The sequence below is a fragment of the Schistocerca serialis genome, unplaced genomic scaffold (genome assembly GCF_023864345.2).
Source record: "Schistocerca serialis cubense isolate TAMUIC-IGC-003099 unplaced genomic scaffold, iqSchSeri2.2 HiC_scaffold_1401, whole genome shotgun sequence".
In the NCBI taxonomy this organism is placed as follows: Eukaryota; Metazoa; Arthropoda; class Insecta; order Orthoptera; family Acrididae; genus Schistocerca; species Schistocerca serialis.
This window is the reverse complement of record NW_026047627.1, coordinates 2,840,129-2,863,501: the sequence shown is the minus strand read 5'-3', so window position 1 is coordinate 2,863,501 and position 23,373 is coordinate 2,840,129. Positions and strand designations below refer to the sequence as shown.

Here is a 23,373-nt window from a genome sequence, read left to right as displayed (position 1 = left end):
CGTCCGTATCACGATTCGATTCTTACGATTCTTTATTTAGAGTCGTTCAAATGGACGACTCACTCACGGATCGCCCCGACTGTAGCCGGCAGTGCAGACCGCGGCCGGCCTGCCCCAGCCCCCCACCGGAGGGCCGCGCCGCCCTAGAGGGACGCACCGCGGCGGAGGGAGGGCCCGTGCGCAGGGCACGGTGCTGGGGGGAGGGGGTGGGGAGCGGCCGGCAGCGGGCTGGGTGAGCCCTGGACACGCGCGCCGCTGCCTCGCCGAGTGCCGGCTGCCTCTAGCTTACCGAGCGGCCGATTTTGGAACACGTGGCGACAAACGGAAGGGACGCTATTCACTGCGTCTTCGGAAAGAAGACCGATCTCCTTTGAAATGCACCATTGGCTCATTGTAGATGTGACAGTAGCATGAGACGACATTGGGGATCTACAACTGCATTTCTATTTTCAACACATTGTTCGCAAAAATCGGAAATAGCCCGGAAATGGAAAGATTAGTGAACCTAAAGAGGGGCATCTGGGAATTCAGGCGTACGGACGGAACGAGGAGTGACGTGACGATTGAGAATTCTACTAACGGCATCAGGAGCATAAAAACATGCAATATTCCGTTGGAGGTCCCTGACGAAGAAACTGTAAAAAGCTGCAGACTATACGGAAATGTGTTCGGGATGACCAGAGGCGAGTCGTCGAGAGCGTGCGGTATTCAGGTAGGTTCCGGTGTTCGCACCGTAAAAATGGACCTAAGGAAACACATTCCGTCGTTTATCAACGTTCGTGCGTACACAGGATTCGCGTCGCACACAGGAAAACCTCAGACGTGTCCTACTTGCGACGCCTCGGATCCTATGAGCAAGAAATGCCCAGGAAAGCTCCCGGTACAGCTATCGACACAAAACACGTACGCGGGCGCGACGACGAACTCTAACACAGATCTCCCAGTGGAGGACTGTAGCTGCCCCCACAGCTGGTGGCGGAGGAGGAGGCCGACCAGCCCCCGCCCCCGCTCCCCACCCCCGCCTCTGCCGCCGGCTCAGCGTCCGGAAGCGCCGACAAAAGCGACACTAGCGACGGCAGATCGCACGGGAGGGAACGGCAACCGCAGCCCGAACCTGCGCGTACGAGGAACACGGAAGCGGAAAAGGAAGGGGAACCAGACGAGCAGGAGGGGGAAATGATGGGAATTGCAAAGTCAGAAACTGAAACTGGTCGTCCAGCCACAGACTCACAGGCCCGCGAGCGGAAACTCAAAGAAAATGTAAACCAGCTGAAAGATACCGAAACTATATGAGGAAGATGACGTCGCTGCGAGCACCTTGTGAGCCTGTGGGTGCTATTCTGTCATTCTGCGCAACGGATTAATCTGAGATGTACGCTTTACCCTGTGGCTCCTGCAAGATGCAATTTCCACCCCACACTACTACAGAAGTCAGACAGACGCTCCTAATGTTCTAAAGAGAAATGCCTGAAAAACTTTCAGCAATAAATATCTTCTGGAGTCCTCCACTGTAAGGAAATGACAGAAAAACTCAGAACATTTCTTACGTAACTAGTGGGATACTTGGGTAGTGGAGTAGTGCTAGTTAGTGTAAGAAAAACATTCTGAGAAATGACAATGGCACTTTCAGTTATGAACTGAACAAGTTATTTCCGGGTTCTTGTCCGAATGTGAAGGTACCTCTTAAGGATAGGATTCGCTAGTGAAATTTCTGTACAAAGTTTAAGATTGTTATCGACTCGGCAGAATGGCTGAGAGCCGCACCTACTCAACTTGAATAATTATCTGTCAGAATGTTGCTAGGTACGGTCGAGGCTGTCCGTGTGAAATGCAGTGAAGTGTACTGTTGAGGAGGAAATATGGGGCTCGCAAGAGCTGTAGCGCACAGTACCGTAAGTTGCGATGACTGTTGTCTGCGCCGCTCGCTGCTGACAAATAAGATAACTCTCGTTCTACCTGGATTGACCTTCGGCAATCAAACTCTCCCTACGCCTCGATGAAGTCAAGGACACCTATTCGCCCCTAGTCTAACTATTGCCGTGGTACAGAGGTCAGATAACCAGTCCACCGTAATGCCACTCAAAAATCTCGGTGCGCACTTGCAATTTACTTGGTATTTGCATGTCGTTTACATGAATTCATACAACAATGACTTTATCTTATCGAGTTTGGGTTCGAATGAAGCGTCTTGATGTGCGGAATACGATTGTGAGGGCGGAATATGTAAGCAATGAAGGTCAGGAGACCACGACGTCTTACAACCTCCAGGAAGAGGTGAATAAGCCAGGTGGAAACAACAGGACACAACACAATGCAGAAGACGACACGGAAATGACAAAGAGGGAACGGCAGAATTCAAAGGGAAACGGGCAGGCGAACCTGGCCCTAAATGCGCCGCCAGACGACCCATCACTCTAGCCAAGAGTGAGGAGCATCAAAGCGAAACTGCTGCAGGCCAAGGAGAAGGAGAAGGAGAAGGAGAAGGTTCGGCGAAGTGGAGGGCGAGCCCGGCACGCTGCACCACCTCAACAGGGAGAGCCAGACCGTGGAGGGACTGCGATGGCGAGGGGCGATCTCTCAAAACAAAGACATAGATTGGAACCCACCTTCAGAAACATTTCAAAGAACTGTTTCAAAAAGAGGAAATAAAAGCGCACTCAGTATCAAACGTTTTGCAGCTCAACACGGTGTCAACGCAGGCAGACAGAGCAAAACTGACGGAGACCGTCGACGGAGATGACGTCAGAGGAGTGCTGAAGAGCAGCGCCGACGGCATCCCGACGGAGTTCCCCGGTGCGTACTGGGACGTAACGGGGGGGGGGGCGAAGTGACGGAGGTCCTCGAAGAGATCCTGAGCGGTGCAGAAACGCCAGCCGCGCTCGTGAACGGGACGCTCACACCGGTTCCAAAACACAAAGGCGCCCGTCGCACTGAAGGCGGCCGTCCGGTCACCCTTGTTAATGCGGGCTACAGAGTAATAGCAAAGTGCAGTGCATACAACATAAACACTGACACAGTGAAAGCGATAAGCCCGTGGCAGACGCGTGCTGTGCCAGGTGGAAGCATATCTGACGCCACCGCCGCGTGTAGAGGCGTGACAGCACGTGCACCGACCACCGGAAACACAGCAGACCGTCATGTGGCTTTCGATAGGATCGAGCACAATTAGTTGATGGAGACATTAACCAGACTAGGTTTTGGACTAAAATTGTCGAAAAACTACTAAATAATTCCAAATCCAGACTGGGAAACAAACTATATAGCACTGAACTGACGAGTGAGGCCCTTTTCGCAGTAACACTAGAGCCGGTATTGAGGAAGATCGCCAACAGCATCGCAGGCTGCTCGGTGTGAGACCAAACAGTGGCCTGCACGGCCTACGCAGATGACACGGGGAATCTCCGTCACACAGAAAGAAGACGTAACAACCGTAGAGCAAATACGAAACACCTTGAAACGAGTCTTCTGCCACAGAGTGTTCTGCCAACTGGGAATAAGCAAATACGAGCATCAAGCCAGTGCTATGTCGTGGAGAGCCATGAAGTGCTGGGCATCCCCATACAGCCTCGCCCACTCAGGATGGCTACAGACAGTTGGAAAAACGTACTGCGTACAATAGGAGGCCGCACGAGAAGGAAACGAACCCTCCGCCAAAGAGAAGGCCTCACCAAGACAACGACCGTATCGAAAGCCATTGATGCGGCGCAGACCCCGAGCATACGCACGGGGACTGCCAGAGCAATAACGGGAGCCGCGTACTGCGTCCCGTGGCGCAGGGAAATGTCGAGAGGGCCGCAGCACACGTGCTCGCTAGGGGTGGGAGGAGGAAGGCAGCGCCCGCTGGAGGTCACAGCGAAATGTGCGGCGCCGCTGCTAAGAAGGAGGCCAGCAGTAAAAGAGGAGAAGCCAGGCAGGCGGCGCCGCTGCACGACCCTACAACAGGGCCGGCTGGCAAAGCAGCGCTACACAGGCGACAGCTGTGGGGCCACTACCGCGGCAAACAACACGTACAGGGCGCTCAGATGATCACCTGCCGGGAACCGGATCGGAAAAGAAAGTTCCCAAATTTCACCTGCCCACAACCTACCACAGAATGTGAAAGGTAGCTGGTACCCAGTAGTCAACAGGACGGTACCGACAAATCAAAAACTCGCCCAGATAAAGGTGAAAGAATGTGACAAATGTGACGCATGCAACTGCGTCGACACACTAGATCACTGTTCCACATGTGAAAACCGGGTCAACTTATTGTATATTTTTATTTTTTATATTATGTATTTTATGATTTTGGTTGGAGTGGCTTTAAATATTGTGAGCTAACATGAGACTTTTAATTAACTTATATCGCGATAACACTCGTACGGACATCGGCTGCCCCGAAGAACGTACGGTATAATATTTTTTAAACACAGAGTGCGACTCACCGCCTTCTGATAAATAGTTTGCGTGAGCGCTGCTATTTAGAAAGTAAAATATGCGTATTCTTACGCAAACTGTAATTATTAATATGGGCCTCAGGGGCTCCTGCTTACTTATGTACCAAATTACAGAAAGATTAACTAAGATATTGCGTAATGTAATAATGTTTCTATATTTCTTTTTCATTATTTGCAAGGCAAAACTGGAGAGAATCTCGTCTGCCGTTAGGCGGCAAAAATGAAACATACTGAACTCACTCAATATTCTAAATATTAATGAAGCAAATCTATTTTGACTCTTTTTAACTTTGAAATTAATGGAGGATCAAAACTGAGAAGTCTCTCGCATTTACATTTAATATTATGACATGATATTTTAATTAAACAATAGTCAGCGTAATGGCCGACTAAATCCTGCTAGGGGAGACGAGCTCCCGGCACTACAAAGTTCTGTAAAAACTGCTGGACAAGCCACGGGCGGCGCCCTGCATGGGTATGTAGGGCGTCAAAGGAGGGATGGTCAATACTCACCGACACGACACGGACGATCACTCAAAGTAAAAGCGTCCCGTTACCATCGGCTCTAAAGTGCATTCCTTAACATCGAGGAGCATCTTTTTACCTTCTGTTTACCGGACTTTTTTTTTCTTGTTTAGACGCAAACTAAGACCTCTCAGAATAAGGAAAGCAAAGACGTTGCAGTAGAAGAGACTTATTTCGCAGTATTGATGACGAAAAAGCGCTCACGGCTCACACAGGCAACGCATATTAGAAATTCTGTTTTACTAAACTTCTTTTTTTTGATCGCCCTGACTAGAGACGTCCATTCTTCTTCAACTGAACTGGCTAATGAGCTATATATCACTGCAGTACCTGCAGCTTCAGAGATCTTGTAGCGTATCTCTACATTCCTCAGTGCTCCCATGTCCCACTTCTTCACACACTGCGTCTTCCTCACTAGTCTCTTACGCTTCAGCGCACTCTACACCACTACTGAACCGTGATCTGACTCTATATATATATCTGCTCCTGGGTGCGCCTCACACTCCACAACCTGATTTCGGAATCTCTGCCTGACCACAATAACTGGAATCTTCCTGTACCTCACGGCGTTTTGCAAGCATACTGCCCCCTTTTGTGATTCCTGAGCCGAGTATTAGTTATTACTTCCTAAAATTTATTGGAGGTTTCAGACTTTTTTCTTTCTCCTTCCTACTGTACCAAGCGCATATCCCCCTGCAGTCCTTCTTCTCTTCCATTCCAAAACCCCATTAATACAAGATGTCCATTACCCTTTACATACTCAATTACCCATTCAGTATCCTCAAATACTTTCTCTATTTCTACATCTTCTGCTTTGTGTGTCGAGCTGCATACCTGAACTGTTGCTGTCCGTGTGGGCTTGCTTTCTATTCTGATGAGAACAACCCTGTCGCTGCAACTGTTAACAGTAATTCCCTCTCCGTCCTACCTTCTTATTCATAATGAATCCTATTACAGTTACACCATTTTCTGCTACTGCTATATTATCCTATACTCGTCTCACCAAAATCCCTGTCTCCTTTCTACTTCACTTGACAGACCCCACTATATCCACATTTCCCATTTCAGATGTTCTATCTTCTCTACCATGTGACATTTCATGCCTCAACTCACACAACATAAGGTTTTCGTTTGTCATTCAACCTTTTCTCGTCGTCTCCACCTCCCTGGCAATACCCTCCCAGGGATCCATGTGAGGGACCAGTCCGGAATCTTTTTGCCAATGGAGGATTCACCACATGTCCTGTCGATACATACAGTCGATACCGTTCATAGCGACATAACTTTGACGACTATTTGGCTATACCAGCGATGTCTGATGGTCCCATCTAAGCCCCAGATGAACGATATATTTAAAAAGTCGCTCAAGTCGCAACTTACCGTATGAAATGGCGTATTTTTATTTGATTTTCGGTGAAATGTATCGGCTGTAATGTCCAATCTTCATTTTTGTTCGTTACGTACTTGGGGATGTAACGCCTATTTTCAAACTCTTGTTTTCGCAGAGCCTTCACTTCAGATCAAGGATCACCGTGAATACATCGTCGAATGCAAAATGACTACGCACGTCTTATATGCAAAAAGCAAACAAATACAACCCATTACCTTAAGTAGGACGGTATAGTCGAGTCCGTGTTGCTGCAGTGCATTTGAAGTTGAAGCAACTGGTTACAAAAGTTAACTACGCTGTCTCTGCTGTCACCATAAAACGTTTGAAAAAATAATACACAGTGGAATATAATTTTGTAAGAACAGAAATGGATAAATAGTGTACTCGTTATTGACACTTTGTAGTTACGTGTATTAAGTATTTTCAATGTTTGAGGCACAGTACATTACATTTGTAGGACATTTTAAAAAGAAACACAGGAGAAAGTGCAGGCCTTCGCGTAATTTATGTGTAGAATACTGCGTATTTCATCTTGGCCCTGTTCACTAAATTTTATAATGCAGTAACTGAAACGAAGGTGTGTCATTCATGGCTATCATACCACACAGCGCGTACTGCAAGCTTTAAACGTGCTCAATACTTCATCTCGTTCATTATCCAAGACCATGTTCGACTGAACGTGTCGCAGTGTTGCTACTGCGTTCCTCACTTAATAAAGATTTTTGCATTTTCATGGTATTTTATTGCTTTACTAGCTGTTTGCTTGGTTCCGTGTTGCGCCATCGGTATGTTTACATACTTATAGGGCAGAAGGCGTCCGACGATTCTCGACAGTAGAAGAACGACGCCCGTGGCTCAGCACTGTACAGGCACGTCATTGCCAGAGTGCGTGACTGCTGCTGTGGATTCGTAGCGTCTGCTGAAAGGAACAGTGATGCCGCGAGTGTACGTAATGGAAGAGTGCGCTCAGACGGAAATGTCTTCATTAAGAGCGTGGCGCAGTTCAAGAGAAACGCAGAGGTTTGCAGGTAGCGTTAGAAAGAGCAGTCGCAGTAGTAAAGGGTGTGAGGGCAGCGCGTAATGTGGTGAACGACAGTAAGAGAGCCAGACGGAGTGGTGAGAAAATTATGAGGAAGAAAACAGTGTCCCGTGGACGTTGATAAGTGTTCACCGGAAAAAAAGTTCTCGGGATATTATGACGTTAAAATAGGAATAACCATTCTTCGAAAGCCTTACAACTGGGTGAATCAGGATGCAGACATTAACTTCACGTGGAAACGAACCACTTTCTGGAAAGTTTTGAATATGGGGGTCCGTTTTGAAGTATAAATAGACGAACATCTCTGGTTGAGAGCGAGGACATTGTGGCGTGGCGTGCACGCCGTTTTAGGACTCTGAGAGGAAACGAGGAAGGTACGAAGAAAGCCGTCGTGTATACTTATGAAAGACGGGCGCGTAGACACCATACTGTCGCTGAATGTTGGCAGCAGAGAGGCGTACCAGGCGTGCGGAAAAGTGAAAGTTGTGGACAAGCAGCTGTAGGGGTTCATGCGGGAGGAGAAATGAGGTTCATTGAAGGGTGCAGAGCTCATTTGAGATTTATGATCAACGTCGGAAGATTATCACAACGAAAGGAACAGCGACAATTACACAAAATGGTTGCAAGAGCCTCTAACACCAAATTTTCCACACGGAAGTACTGTGGTATTTGACAATGCACTCTACCATTTTGTCCACAAAAACAAAGCGGCCTAACACATCTACTCGTGAAGCAGATGTACAGTCGTGCTCAAAAGTATCCGAACGACCTGAATTGCATTTCGCCTGACTTGCATGCAACCCGCATAACACAGCTGTCTAGCAGGTCCTCTAATCGCTCCTTAGTACAGTCGTTTGATTATTGAAAATGGTTCCAACGAGTCACCATTAGAAAACACTGCTCTGTATGGCAATAACTCAAGATGTAAAGTAATACCACGATACTAGAAATATCAAGGAACACCTAGCGCCAAGATACACCCTTTGTATATTTTTTTTTATTTTGTGTAGCTCTAAAAACAAAGAATAATTGTGGCACAAACACGAGTTGAGAAGAGCTTGTGGAAGAGAAGGTCCAATAAAATTCGCAGTGAAAAATGTAGACTCCATAGAATCAGCTTTTCAGATGTTTCTTAGGAGAAACTTTGTTGATGTAATTCTAAAGTGGACTAACAAAGAGGGTAGTCTTGTTTACGGTACTAGATGGAAACCAGTAGATGCCATTGAACTGAAGTGCTTTATCGGTGTCTTGATCCTAGTAGGTGCTTACAAGGCCCATAATGAAGCAATTACACATCATGGTAGATCCATTTTTAGTGAAACAATGGCCAGAAATCGCTTTACGCAAATTTCAAGGTGCATCCGATTTGATGATACAGTTGCGAGACGTCACAACTGTGCCCCTGACAAGTTGGCTCCTGTTAGAGAAATATTTGAAATGTGGCTACACACATTTCAAGAAGCATATGTTCCTCACAGCAACGTAACAATTGATGAACAACTTGTGGCATTTCGTGGTAGATGTCCATTTCGGCAATATATTCCTTCAAAACCAGGGAAATATGGGTTGAAATTATGGGCTGTATGTGATAGTGCAATGTCTTACGTTCTCAGTCTCCAAGTTTACACTGGTCGACAAGAAAATGAATCTCGTGAAGTTAGTCAAGGCAAGAGAGTTGCTTTAGATATGGTGAAAGGCTTAGAAAACAGTGGCAGAAATGTAACAACTGACCATTTTTTCACTAGCCTTAGTTTGGCGGGAGGACTTCTGAATATCAATCTCACACACTTAGGAACAATTAGAAAAAATAAAGAACTACCACCCGCTTTCACTCAGAGCAAAGGTCGAGTCAAATATTCATCTATTTTTGGATTCCAAGAGCATGCTTCAATTTTTTCATATTGTCCGAAAAAGGGAAAAGTTGTAACTTTGCTCAGTACAATGCATTCAAGGAAGGAAGTGGAAGATCGTGAAGAATGCAAGACAGTAATGATTCTGTATTATAATGAAACAAAATCAGGAGTAGATACCATGGACAAGCTGGTTAGAAGGTACACTACAAAGAGGATGAGCAGAAGGTGGCCAATGGTATTATTTTAAAACATGATTCATATCAGTGCACTGAATGCATTTATCGTATGGCTACATCTTACACCAGACTAGGCAGAAAGGACCAACAACAGGAGACGGGCATTTCTCATAGAATCAGGAAAGCAGCTCGTCCGTGGAAAGCCAGACAAAATTATTTCCTCAGTGCTTCCAGAAAAAAAAAGAGGAAGGTGTCCGTTCTGTAAAAGGTCTGAGGATAGAAAATTCACCGATAAATGTTCAAAATGTGGATGTTCTGTGTGTAAAAACCACTCTGTAATTTATTGCTGTAAGTGTAATGCATCATAAATATCAATTCGGAATTTAATCAAAACATATTTGTAGCTTCATGAGAATCGTTTGTAAATTTTACGGAAATAACGAAGAACAATTTCGGGACGAAAACCGACGAGTAAAATTGCCATCCTTAGATCATCTACATACATAGGCCATAGTGCCGCTACACGCAGTGCACTGTTATTTAGTCGTGGACACATCTGAGGATCCCCCCAGGGGATCCACAACTCTTTTGTGGACACGTGCGTAGCGAGCGCGGGACCCCGAGCTAATGTGGCCCTCCTTCCTTTCCGGGCTGCATACCTTCCCTTCCCTTTCCGCATCCCTCCCCGTCCCCCCTCTTCGCCCCCCCCCCTCACCTCTGGCTCTTTCCTTCCTTTCTCCCCCTCTGGGAGTATGGTTTGTGCCTACGTCCGGAGACGGACGCTCGAAACTGTTCCAAATTCCTTGCTTTTACACTTGCAAGTCCTCGTCCTTCCTCTGTCCTTCTCTTTTCCTTCCCTCTTCTCCTTGCCCTTTTCTCCGCTGCGGCGTTTGAGACCCCCTTTTCTTTCCTTTCCCTTTCTCCTTTTTCCTCCCTGTGCGTGTCTGAAGGCCGACCCACGCACTTCCATGCGTAGCCGGTGACGGGGTAACGCGTAATTCCCCGCCCCGGGTAGACAGGTAGGACACGTACGTACCCCCTGGTAACGGCCAGGCCCAGGGAGGGGTGATTACCCGAGCTGATACCTTCCGAAAGTGCCGATTGGTCCCTCCGTCCGTTTGTCGGGAGGTGTGACCTGAGGTGTGAACAATCACCTAAGGCGGGTGTGCCCTCGGTGAGGGCCCCCACAAGGGAGGAGCGCGCCATCGGTGACGCCGGTAATCAGGGGGGATTCTTCCGCAATGGTTTCCTCACCTTCCACTATGTCTGCTCACAAACGTAAGTTCACTGAGTCTCAGCCATAGACGGTTCTTCCATCGTTGCCACAGTTCCTTGTTGTGACCTTCGTCAGACCGAGAAACGACTTTTCCACGGTCAACCCTTTCATTATTCAGAAAGGTGTCGACGCAATTGCGGGTCCTGTAAAGTCTTGTTCCAGATTACGGAATGGCACCCTGTTGTTAGAAACACACAGTGCCCTCCAGGCTCAAAAATTGCTGCGTACTTCTCTGCTCCACACCATCCCTGTCCGGGTGGAACCGCACCGTACCTTAAATTCCTCGCGTGGAGTCGTTTATACACGCTCCCTCGATGGATTGTCTGACGAAGAAATTCAGCACTATCTGTCTGACCAAGGCGTCACGGCTGTTCATCGGGTTATGAAAAGGGTTGACTCGAACATCATTCCAACCCGCACTGTCTTCTTGACATTTGACAAAGTTCAACTCCCATCAAAAATCAAAGCAGGCTATGAGATAATTTCCGTTCGCCCTTATGTCCCAAACCCTACGCGTTGCTATCGATGTCAGCGGTTCAATCACACCAGCCAGTCCTGTTCCAATCCGGCCAAATGTGTTACGTGTGGCAGGGATGCCCACGAGGGTGCTTGTCCACCTCCATCCCCTCGCTGCATCAACTGTATGGGTGACCACGCTGCTTCCTCTCGAGATTGCCCTGTTTTTAAGGACGAAAAGCTGATCCAGGAAATAAGAGTGAAGGAAAAGGTGTCGACCTTTGCTGCTCGAAAGTTACTCGCCAGTCGACAGCCCACCGTGTCTCAGAAAGGAAAATACAGCACTTTCCTTGCTTCTCCTCGGCCAACAAAGGAGGCGGCCACGCAGACTTGCGACCTCACATTTAGTACCACGGTCGTCAGATCGGCCAGCGCAAAGATCGCCCGTTCAACCTCACCTCTTTCGCCTGCCCACTCTATGGCTCACCCTTCGTCGGGTTCTGCTAAATCTCGAGCCCAAAAGTCAGACGCCAAGTCTTCAAAAAAAGAGCATTCTCGTGAAGAGTTTTTACGTACTACAACTTCACAACCATCGGTTCCTCCTTCATCTAAAGATACCTCCAAGAAGGCTACGAAGAAACACAGTTCCTCTCCTTCTCCGCCAAGGCGTGTCCCATCTACAGCACCACCTGGCGGAAATCGCCCTCGGCCATCTTCTGTGTCGCCGAGGCGCACTGTTGGTGGCCGGTCAACTGGCCGATCGTTGGTGGCAGGAGCTGCTCCTGACCAACCTATGGATCAGGATCTTCTGCCTTCGACTGAATGCCATTCCATGCTGTCGGTCGCAAGCTCTGAGCAGTCGTTGAGTTGACAGCACCCTTGGTCACGTTCCTCCATTTTCTGTTCACCCAATGTCCATTATCCACTGGAATATCCGCGGCATTCGCGCCAATCGGGAGGAATTGTCGATCCTCTTACGATCCTACTCACCGGTCATCTTCTGTCTTCAGGAAACAAAGCTGCATCCCCATGACCGCTTTGTTCTCCCTCATTTTCAGTCCGTCCGATATGACCTCCCCTCTGTTGAAGGCACTCCAGCCCATGGAGGACTCATGATTCTGCTCCATGATACTCTCCATTGTCACCCAATCCCCTTAAACACTTCCTTCCAAGCTGTCGCCGTCCGTCTTTCCCTTTCTGGATACACGTTCTCTCTTTGTACGGTATACATTCCATCGTCTACACCAATGGCACGAGCTGATCTCCTTCATCTTCTTGATCAGCTTCCACCCCCCTATTTGTTGGTTGGGGACTTCAATGCCCACCACCCGCTTTGGGGATCTCCACATCCTTGTCCACGTGGCTCACTATTGCTAGACGTCTTCCACCAAGCGGATCTAGTCTGCCTCAACACTGGGGTCCCCACATTTTTATCTGCCTCCACGGCAAATTTATCCCATTTGGACCTTGCGGTTGGTACTGTTCCGCTAGCTCGGCGCTTCGAATGGTTCGCCATTGATGATACACACTCGAGTGACCACTTTCCATGTGTTCTTCGACTGCAGCCTCAACTGCCATATATGCGCTCGCGACGCTGGAAGTTTGCCCAAGCCGATTGGACACTTTTTTCGTCTCTAGCGACATTCGATGACCGTCGCTTTCCCAGCGTCGACGATGAGGTCACACATTTTACCGACGTTATTCTCACAGCTGCGGAACGTTCAATACCACGCACCTCCGAATTGCCCCGGCGCCCTCCAGTTCCTTGGTGGAACGAGGCATGCCGTGACGCAATACGTGAGCGGCGACGTGCTCTTCGCATTTTCCGTCACCATCCAACTTTGTCCAACTGTATCCGATATAAGCAGCTCCGTGCGCGATGCCGTCGCGTCATCCGCGATAGCAAGAAGGCAAACTGGAAATTCTTTACTAGCTCATTTTACAACTTCACTCCCTCCTCGGAAGTTTGGAGTCGGCTTCGACGGTTCTCAGGCGCGCCTAGTTTCTCCCCGGTCTCTGGGCTCACTGTCGCGCATGATACCTTAGTGGACCCCGTCGCAATTTCTAACTCATTGGGTCAGCACTTTGCTGAGATTTCGAGCTCTTCAAATTACCCGCCAGCGTTTCTCCCGAAGAAACGTGCAGCGGAAGTGCGACATCTTGCTTTCTCCTCTCAAAATCGCGAAAGCTACAATACGGTTTTCTCCATGCGCGAACTCCAACATGCACTCTCTTCTTCTCGCTCTTCCGCCCCAGGACCGGATGGTATCCATGTCCAAATGTTGCTGCATTTATCAACCCATAGCCTGCGTTACCTCCTTCGCCTTTATAATCGAATTTGGACCGACAGTATCTTTCCCAGGCGATGGCGGGAAGCTATTGTCGTTCCCGTTCCGAAACCTGGAAAGGACAAACATCTCCCCTCTAGCTATCGCCCCATTTCTCTCACGAGTAGTGTGTGTAAGGTTTTGGAGCGTATGGTGAATTACCGTTTAGCTTGGTGGCTGGAGTCCCGCAGTCTTTTAACACCAGCCCAATGCGGATTCCGAAAGCATCGTTCTGCTGTTGACCATCTTGTTGCTCTCTCCACTTATATCATGAAAAATTTTTTCCGGAAACGCCAAACGGTATCAATATTTTTTGATCTGGAGAGAGCGTACGATACCTGTTGGAGGACAGGCATCCTCCGCACACTGTTCTCTTGGGGCTTTAGAGGCCGGCTGCCCCTTTTTCTTCGCGAATTTATGGCAGAGCGCACATTTAGGGTGCGGGTGAACACTACTCTCTCCCGTACTTTCTCCCAAGAAAACGGGGTACCCCAGGGCTCCGTGCTGAGTGTTGTACTGTTTGCCATCGCCATTAATCCAATTATGGATTGTCTCCTTCCTGATGTCTCGGGCTCCCTCTTTGTGGACGACTTTGCGATCTACTACAGCTCTCAACGGACCAGCCTTCTTGAAAGACGTCTTCAAGGATGTCTCGATCGCCTCCACTCGTGGGGCATCGAAACCGGCTTCCGTTTCTCACCCAGTAAGACCGTTTGTGTTAATTTTTGGCGACGTAAGGAGTTTCTTCCGCCCTCCTTACATCTAGGTCCTGTCAACCTTCCGTTTTCCGACGTCGCTAAATTCTTGGGTCTTATGTTTGACAGGAAACGTGGGAGGACCAGCACAGTTTTCTATCTTTCGGCTCGCTGTCTGCGTTCCCTTAACACCCTCCGTGTCCTGAATGGTACCTCTGGGGGAGCGGACCGAGTGGTCCTTCTCCGCCTCTATCGCGCCTTAGTGCGCTCGAAATTGGATTATGGAAGCATAGTCTACTCCTCTGCTCGGCCGTCTATTCTTCGGCGTCTCGACTCTATCCACCACCGTGGATTACGTTTAGTGTCTGGAGCTTTTTACACCAGCCCTGTGGAAAGCCTTTATGCTGAGACTGCTGAACCTCCGCTGTCCAATCGGCGGGCAGTCCTTCTGAGTCGTTATGCTAGCCATCTGTCTTCCATGCCTGCTAATCCAGCCCATAACCTTTTTTTCGACGCCTCCTTTGATGTCGGGTATGCAGGCCGCTCCTCCTCCCTACTACCCCCGGGCGTCCGCTTCCGTCAACTGCTCCATTCTCTTTCCTTCCGCTTTCCTAAAACCTTCTTGACAACTTGGGGTACAGCACCGCCTTGGCTCCGTCCCCGGATCGACTTGCTCAGAGACCTATGTCAATTTCCCAAGGATGGTACCCCTACACTTCTTTACCGTCGGGCATTTGCTGCTCTATGTGCACAAATGACGGAAGCCACATTTATTTACACCGATGGCTCGAAAACATCGTTAGGTGTAGGGAGTGCCTATATTGTTGGCGACACCCCAAATCACTTTCGGCTTCCCGACCAGTGTTCGGTTTATACTGTGGAGCTTTACGCTGTTCTCCAGGCTGTCCACTACATCCGCCGCCATCAGCGGATACAGTACGTAATCTGCTCAGATTCTCTCAGCTCTCTCCTAAGTCTCCAAGCTCTTTACCCTGTGCACCCTCTGGTCCACCGGATTCAGGACTGTCTGCGCTTGCTCCACCTGGGGGGCGTCTCAGTGGCGTTCCTCTGGCTCCCGGGACACGCTGGTATCTGTGGAAATGAGGCGGCCGATATAGCGGCCAAGGCTGCAGTCTCTCTTCCTCGGCCAGCTCTTCAGTCTCTTCCGTTTACCGATCTACGGAGCGGTTTATGTCGCCAAGTTACTCATTTATGGCATGCGCATTGGTCAACACTTCCCCACAATAAATTGCGGGAAGTGAAAGCCCTTCCTTGCGCTTGGACCTCTTCCTCCCGAACGCGTCGTCGGGAGGAGGTAATTTTAGCTCGACTCCGGATAGGGCACTGTCTTTTTAGTCATCGACATCTTTTAAGCGGTGATCCTCCCCCACTCTGTCCCCACTGCTCTCAGCTGTGGACGGTCAGACACCTTTTAATTGAATGCCCCTATTTTAATCCGTTACGCTCCCGTCTACAGCTATCGCCTGATCTATCGTCGATTTTAGCAGATGACACGCGCTCAGCTGACCGCGTTCTACAGTTTATTAGTGACAGTGAAATGACGTCAGTCATTTGAAGCTTTTTTTTTGGGGGGCAACCAACCCCTTTCTATAGTGGACTTTTAAGCATTCCTTCTGCCTTTAGTTTCTCAAATTTTCTGACTTTGTTTCCATTGCTGCTGATTTTAAATTTCGTTTTTTTCCTGTTTTCTACGTCACGGGCTGGGCGCTAATGACCATAGAAGTTTTGCGCCCTAAAACCACAAAAAAAAAAAAAAAAAAAAAACATCTGAGGATGACTCGCTGAAGAAGAGGCTCCAGTCAGATGACACAGCGGTCACCCATGGACAAAGCATGGATCCTATGATCTTATAATTCAAGTTTCCTTATGAAATTCGAGTCTCATCTTTATCTACCATAATAATAAAAGCAGAAGAAATGAATTAAAATCTGTGCCACGGCCAGGACTTGAACTCAGGTCTCCTTGTTTACTAGACAGAAATGGTAGCCATTAGACGACACTTGGCAGTAGTGCAGTGGTGGTGTAATTGCTAGCATTCTTATCTAGCAAGGAAGGAGATCTGTGTTGAAGTCCTGGCTGTAGCATGAATTTTAATTGATTTTTTCAGCTTCCATCATTATCATAGATAAAGATGAGACTGAAATGTCTGGACGAAAATTTAATTACAAGATATGCAGATCACGTAACATCCAATGCTGGGGTGCTATTCCAGTGCCAGAGAACCTTGGGGATAGTGATGACCTAAGAAGGGAAAAAACGAGCTGAGGATGTGAACTGAAGTTTGTGTTGGGGAGGGCAGGCATTCGACGTGGGCAGTCCATGCTGCTATGTTAGCTGTAGTGCTGCGGTAGTACGATAGTTAGCGCTCCTGCTTAGCAAGCAAGGAGACTCTGGTTCATGTCCTGACCATGGCAAAAACTGTCATTCGTTTCCGCAGTTTCCATTGTTATTGTAAATACCCTATGAGCCAAATATATTTGATCACACACTTTTGTGCGTATTAGACTCTTTTGTGCGTATTTTTCAATGAGTTATTCCCAAATGTGTCCATCACTAAATGACAGGGCTTTGCAGAGAGTGGAGCAATAGTCGATGTGTGTAATTTGCCGAAACTAGTTGTCTGCACACTGACATTAACCGTATCCGTCGGCCCGTTTACATTTTCGCACGCGACGACCTGAATGGCTAACTTCAATGCGAATTAAGTCGGCAGTGAGGCAACTTACCGAATTTTTTTACCAGCGATTAATTCTCTGCAACCCCCTAACACGCATTTCAAACTGTTTTTGACCACGGTGCACACATTTGTTTCGATCTGGACAAATAAACATATCCAGCAGGTAGATTAAATGGTTCAAATGGCTCTGAGTACTATGGGACTTAACATCTGAGGTCATCAGTCCCCTAAGAACTACTTAAACCTAACTAACCTAAGGACATCTCACACATCCAAGCCCGAGGCAAGATTCGAACCTGCGACCGTAGCAGCAGCGCGGTTCCAGACTGAAACGCCTAGAACCGCTCGGCCACAATGGCCGGCTCAGGAAGATTATATTATTCATATTCAGAGATCGCTCTTCTGCTGACAGGGCAGGGAACCGTGAGATGATATGGATTGAGAGTAACTACAGAAACGGCTACGACAAATAAGATTAGGGCAAACTTGACATCAAACTTGGAGACAATGCAGAGGACAAAACGTGGGAATTCTACTACTTGGGAACAAAATAATCCATGACGGACGAAGCACGGAAGACAGAAAAAGCGCAGACAAAGAGGGCACTGGAGAGCAAAGGAAGCCTTCCAGTATGAAACGTCGGCCTCAATATCAGGAAGAAATTTCTCAGACGTACGTCTGGAGCACAGCGTTGTTTGGTAGAACATCATGGACCGCGGGAAAACCGGAAAAGATGAGAATCGAAGCGTTGGAGATGGGGTGCTACTGAAGAATGCTGAAAATTAGATGGAACAATAAGGTAGGGAATGAGGAGGTTCTCCGCAGAATAGGCGAAGAGAGGAACATATGGAAAAACTGACAAGGTGAAGGGACAGGCCGATGGGATGTATGGAAAGACATCAGGGAATACCTTTCTTGGTGGTAGAGGGAGCTGTGGAGGGTAAAAACTTTTAGGTACTATTAAAGTGAATAAAATTCCCATTTGTTAAGAGGAATTTGGTTATGATTTCATCAGTTACTCTGTGGCAACTACTTTCATGCTTACATAGTGTGATTACATGTGTTAATGTTCTTGATGAATCGCTAATAAATAAAATAAAATCTTAAGAATATTCTTTGAAAACAAATGGTTCAATAATAGCGTAGGCTTCAGCGGCCAGAGTAAAAGTTTTCTGGGTATGTTAACGCGTCATAGTGTATAAGAAAACTACTGCTGGAGAAAAACCAACGTTTCGGCCAAGACCCAGAAGAAGGCCGCTGGAACCGTGGCCGAAACATTGGTTTTTCTCCAGGAGCAGTAGTTTTATAGATTATGATGCGGTACCATACCCAGAAAACCTTTATGTTGTTATCGGATATTGTTAGGAAACTGTTGTATCTACCACTTTAGGGATTTGATTTAAATTGTCTGACTCGCTGCGTTGTTACTGCTCAGAGCAGTTTCGAGTATTCCTCGCACCTGCCGTGCATCCAATAGAATTAAGGGCCAACAGAAAACCCGCTGTTGGTATGCTACCGGCCAGACTAATCAGCTCGGCGGGTCTGCCGCATTTTCAGGAGTATGCCGCAGACAGGCAGCACGCTAAAAGCCATCCTAATGGTGAAGGCTCATTACGAACGCGACAATGGTAAACGAACAATAAACGATTTAAATACTTCTTCAGATTGGTGTTTGGTATCGGTCTTTATCTATCGATAAAATAATACGGACTGTTTCTGTTTAGTGGACGGGCAAAAGAAATCCTTTTTGCTTCTTTTTCACCCTTCTAATAGTTTGTTCACTCTTCATCCATACTTACAAATGGGAAAGTAACTCCTTCTGTCACCGTTTCACATTCACCCCATGAAAGAATTACGATGAAATTTGGTATGGAGGTAGCCTTAACCACGAGGAAAAACACAACCAACTTTCAGAGCTGTTTCCTGCGACATATTTTTTGATTTGGAGAATATTACGTGAATTAGGCAAAATATTTACTCTTTGTCAAAGCTATTTACTCTTTGACTTTTGAACTTTCGTATTTTTGGCAACGCATTTATTGGTTGGTATGTTCTATTTCATACGATTCAATGCAATGAATTTAATGGTTACGTTGGTTTGGTGCATAAGTTCACAGTACTTTTGTATACGTTTAATAAACGATACAGATATGCTTGAGAGAGGTTTCAGTGCTCAATAATATGTTCTTCTTCACTGTTTATAATTCTTCTAAAGCTGGGTTGACTTTCATAACCCTCGACTAGGAGTTATGTCATGGAGAGTCGAGGAACTCAGCGAGCCATGATCGGAGTACATTTTCATCCAGAAGGCTCTACCTTAGAGAGCGGAAGAGGTGAAAATTTGAGGGCGCAAGATCAAATGGATATGGTGGGTCCAGAATGACTTCCCAACGGATCTCCTCTAAAGTCTTCTTTTTTCAGTCGAGCAGAATGTGTGCGGGCGTTATCCTGAAGTGGCGTCACTTCACGCTGTCTTCCTGGTAATTGTTTTTGGACTGCGTCTGCAAGACGTCTCAGTAGTTGACAATAAATGTCAACACTGATGGATACACCTCATAGAAGCAATTCGTAGTACACCACACTGTCCTTGTCCCACCAGATGCGTGACATCATCTTTTGTCTTTGTACGGAGAGTTCTGCATTTTGCTTGGATTCAACCATTCCTTTTTGTTTTTCTTCCTTCTGTTAGCATAAAGACTGGCAATGGCAAGGGAAGCCTTTCTGAAACAGAGAAATTTGTTAACATCGAGTATAGATTTAAGTGTTAGGAAGTCGTTTCTGAAAGTATTTGTATGGAGTGTACCCATGTCTGGATCTGAAATATGGACGATGACTAGTGTAGGCAAGAAGAGAATAGAAACTTTCCAAGATGTGGTGTTACAGAAGAATGCTGAAGATTATATGGGTAGATCTCGTAACTATTGAGGTGGTACTGAATAGAATTGGGGAGAAGAGGAGTTTGTGGCACAACTTGACTAAAAGAAGGGATCAGTTGGTCGTACAAGTTCTGAGACATCAAGGGATCACCAATTTAGCACTAGAGATCAGCGTGGAGGGTAAAAATCGTAGAGGGAGACCAAGAGATGAATAGACTAAGGAGATTCAGAAGGATTATTCCAATAGTTACAAGGAGATGAAGAAGCTTGCTCAGGATAGAGTAGCATGGAGGACTGCATCAACCCATTATCTGGACTGAAGAACACAGAGACAACAGCATAAAGACACCATTTCTCGTCACCAGTAACGTTAAGGGATAGGAATGGTTGGTGTTGTTCACGAGCCAATTGATGACGAGCAGGCATAGATGCACATATGGTCACCTGCTGATTTTTGTGATTTTGGCTTAGAGTATGCCGTACACCTATACCCGATTTTTGTACCTTACCTATTGCGTGTAAATGTCGCACGATGGTGTAATCGTGACAGTTCATCACACGTGCCAGTTCTCGAGTACAATGAAGGGGATCACGGTGGATTAATGAGTTTTAACGATTTTCATCAGACACGAAAGTCTTCCTGCTCGTGGGGAGCCACTAATGATAAAACGGCCTTCCTGAGAGGAGAAAACCTTTTTCTTGCCCTGATCTGCCCAGGCGCATTATCCTCACTTGTTTCTTTTTTTTTTTTTTTTTTTTTTTTTTTTTGTCATCTGTCTACTGACTGGTTTGATGCGGCCCGCCACGAATTCCTTTCCTGTGCTAACCTCTTCATCTCAGAGTAGCACTTGCAACCGACGTCCTCAATTATTTGCTTGACGTATTCCAATCTCTGTCTTCCTCTACAGTTTTTGGCCTCTACAGCTCCCTCTAGTACCATGGAAGTCATTCCCTCATGTCTTAGCAGATGTCCTATCATCCTGTCCCTTCTCCTTATCAGTGTTTTCCACATATTCCTTTCCTCTCCGATTCTGCGTAGAACCTCCTCATTCCTTACCTTATCGGTCCACCTAATTTTCAACATTCGTCTATAGCACCACATCTCAAATGCTTCGATTCTCTTCTGTTCCGGTTTTCCCACAGTCCATGTTTCACTACCATACAATGCTGTACTCCAGACGTACATCCTCAGAAATTTCTTCCTCAAATTAAGGCCGGTATTTGATATTAGTAGACTTCTCTTGGCCAGAAATGCCTTTTTTGCCATAGCGAGTCTGCTTTTGATGTCCTCCTTGCTCCGTCCGTCATTGGTTATTTTACTGCCTAGGTAGCAGAATTCCTTAACTTCATTGACTTCGTGACCATCGATTCTGATAAGTTTCTCGCTGTTCTCATTTCTACTACTTCTCATTACCTTCGTCTTTCTCCGATTTACTCTCAAACCATACTGTGTACTCATTAGACTGTTCATTCCGTTCAGCAGATCATTTAATACTTCTTCACTTTCACTCAGGACAGCAATGTCACCAGCGAATCGTATCATTGATATCCTTTCACCTTGTATTTTAATTCCACTCCTGAACCTTTCTTTTATTTCCATCATTGCTTCCTCGATGTACAGATTGAAGAGTAGGGGCGAAAGGCTACAGCCTTGTCTTACACCCTTCTTAATACGAGCACTTCGTTCTTGATCGTCCACTCTTATTATTCCCTCTTGGTTGTTGTACATATTGTATATGACCCGTCTCTCCCTATAGCTTACCCCTACTTTTTTCAGAATCTCGAACAGCTTGCACCATTTTATATTATCGAAAGCTTTTTCCAGGTTGACAAATCCTATGAATGTGTCTTGATTTTTCTTTAGCCTAGCTTCCATTATTATCCTCATATACGGTGCAAATGTTTCTGGCAGCCTCTGCTGTTGCCACCCCTCTACTGAACTCAACCGGAAGATATCTCGGAAAGTTGAGATTTATTCACTCGGTACTCCATTTCCTAGCGTCCACGGCGTCACTCACTATCTCCAAATGACAAAGAGAGAAGCGACAGTGAACTACAAATAAGAATGACAGTCGATAAATGAACACATTGCAAGCTGAATAACAACATGGAAAACAAAAACGCTGCGAACTTATGAACCATCCCAATAGACTCCTGAACATCCTTAATCCTTTCTCCCACACTAATGTTATTAAACCCAAGAGTCTGTGTGCTACGTTTTCGTGACTATACGGCTGAACCGATTCGCATGGTCTTTGGTATGGAAACAGCTTGACTGATGAGAAGGCTGCTGTAGAGAGAAATAAAGAAACGAAAGAAAAAAAACGAACGCTGCACGGGTGAGACAGACAGCAGGACTTTATTTTGCAGCGTGAACCGCGTTAGGTGACGCTGAGACGTGGTGGGCGGCGTCCGCACAGAGCAGTGCTGGGCCGCTCCAGCAGCGCTGCGCGCAGGCCGGACCCCTGGCCGCGGACGCCCTCGGTTAACCCGCCGTGTCTGCTCTGCACTGCTTCCTGGCGCGTACACCACCCTCCGCCCCGCGCCTCGGAGTGGTTCCACCCGTGTCTCCCCAGCAGCCGGCCTCAACGCTTCCCACGCAGCCGTTCGGACGGGACAAAGATGCTTCCGTGAGCATTTCAAACTACCGTAATAAACGAAAGATATGAAATTACAGTAACGAACTCAGATTGAAGAAGAATGTGCGAAGCAAGATTGTCAGGAAGTTTTTGAAAGTAACGAAACAGTAAGAATCGACAGATGTGTTCTGAAATACGTCGGTGCATGCTGTTTTGTAGCAGTTGTTAATTCGAAACCCGTGAACAAAGTTAAGTTAGAGGCGCGTGCTTCCGGCGAACCTCGTGTGTCGGGCGTCCCTGCCCGCGGCCCGGCGCTGCTCTCCCAGCTGACGGCGCGTCGCGCACGCCGCTTAGGCCAGGCCGCACTCGCAGCTGTTTCTCGGGCCGACGCCGTCATATCATCGATAGCATTGGCTACGATACTCTCACGATTCATTCTAGTCTGCGATGGCACGATTCTTACGGAATGCAAAGAGTTGTACATCTTACGCACAGATGACAGGATGTGTCTGAAATTGTCAATGGGGTTAGAATCGAACTGTGTCGTGATAAGATATGCCAGAAATAGTTTATTTATGAGTAAACATGCATATGACGTTACAAGGGTGATTCTCGATTTATACGTGTAATGTTTGTCACAATACTTTCTTTGAACTGTGTTTAGACAAGAAACTTTGATACAGTTATGCAAGTAGTCAGTAATCTAATGCTGTAATGTGCATATTACTCTTGTTATTACCCTAATGTGTGGAAGACCGAGCTTAGCTCTGTTTCTTTTTGTAAAATCGTGTTTTTTGGCAGAAGGTACTTATTCAAATAAAGTTGAAAGCAAACAGTTAACTAAATATAAATTTTCATTTGCGAGATACCAGCGATCAGAAGAAAGCATGTCTAACCTGAAACATACCTAGGATGATTGTTACTATTGGTTGTACGGTAAGTCCAGCGTGTTCGTGTTCGCATAATGTTATACCGCCATCTCACAAAATTTTGATACACCTCTACTGTAACATCCAACAGTAACAAAGATTTACGAAATTGCGTTAT

General features: G+C 46.8%; 1 protein-coding gene across 1 annotated transcript in view; it reads left to right on the top strand.

Moving 5' to 3' along the window:
- The window catches only part of LOC126442700 (nascent polypeptide-associated complex subunit alpha, muscle-specific form-like), a 104,072-nt gene that overhangs the window by 42,097 nt on the left and 38,602 nt on the right, over positions 1 to 23,373 (top strand). Inside the window, exons 3-5 of the mRNA XM_050090748.1 lie at positions 86 to 311; positions 792 to 1,120; positions 2,679 to 2,793. Of these exons, the coding sequence (XP_049946705.1) occupies positions 86 to 311; positions 792 to 1,120; positions 2,679 to 2,793 (670 nt within the window). The remainder of the gene's footprint in view (positions 1 to 85; positions 312 to 791; positions 1,121 to 2,678; positions 2,794 to 23,373) is intronic.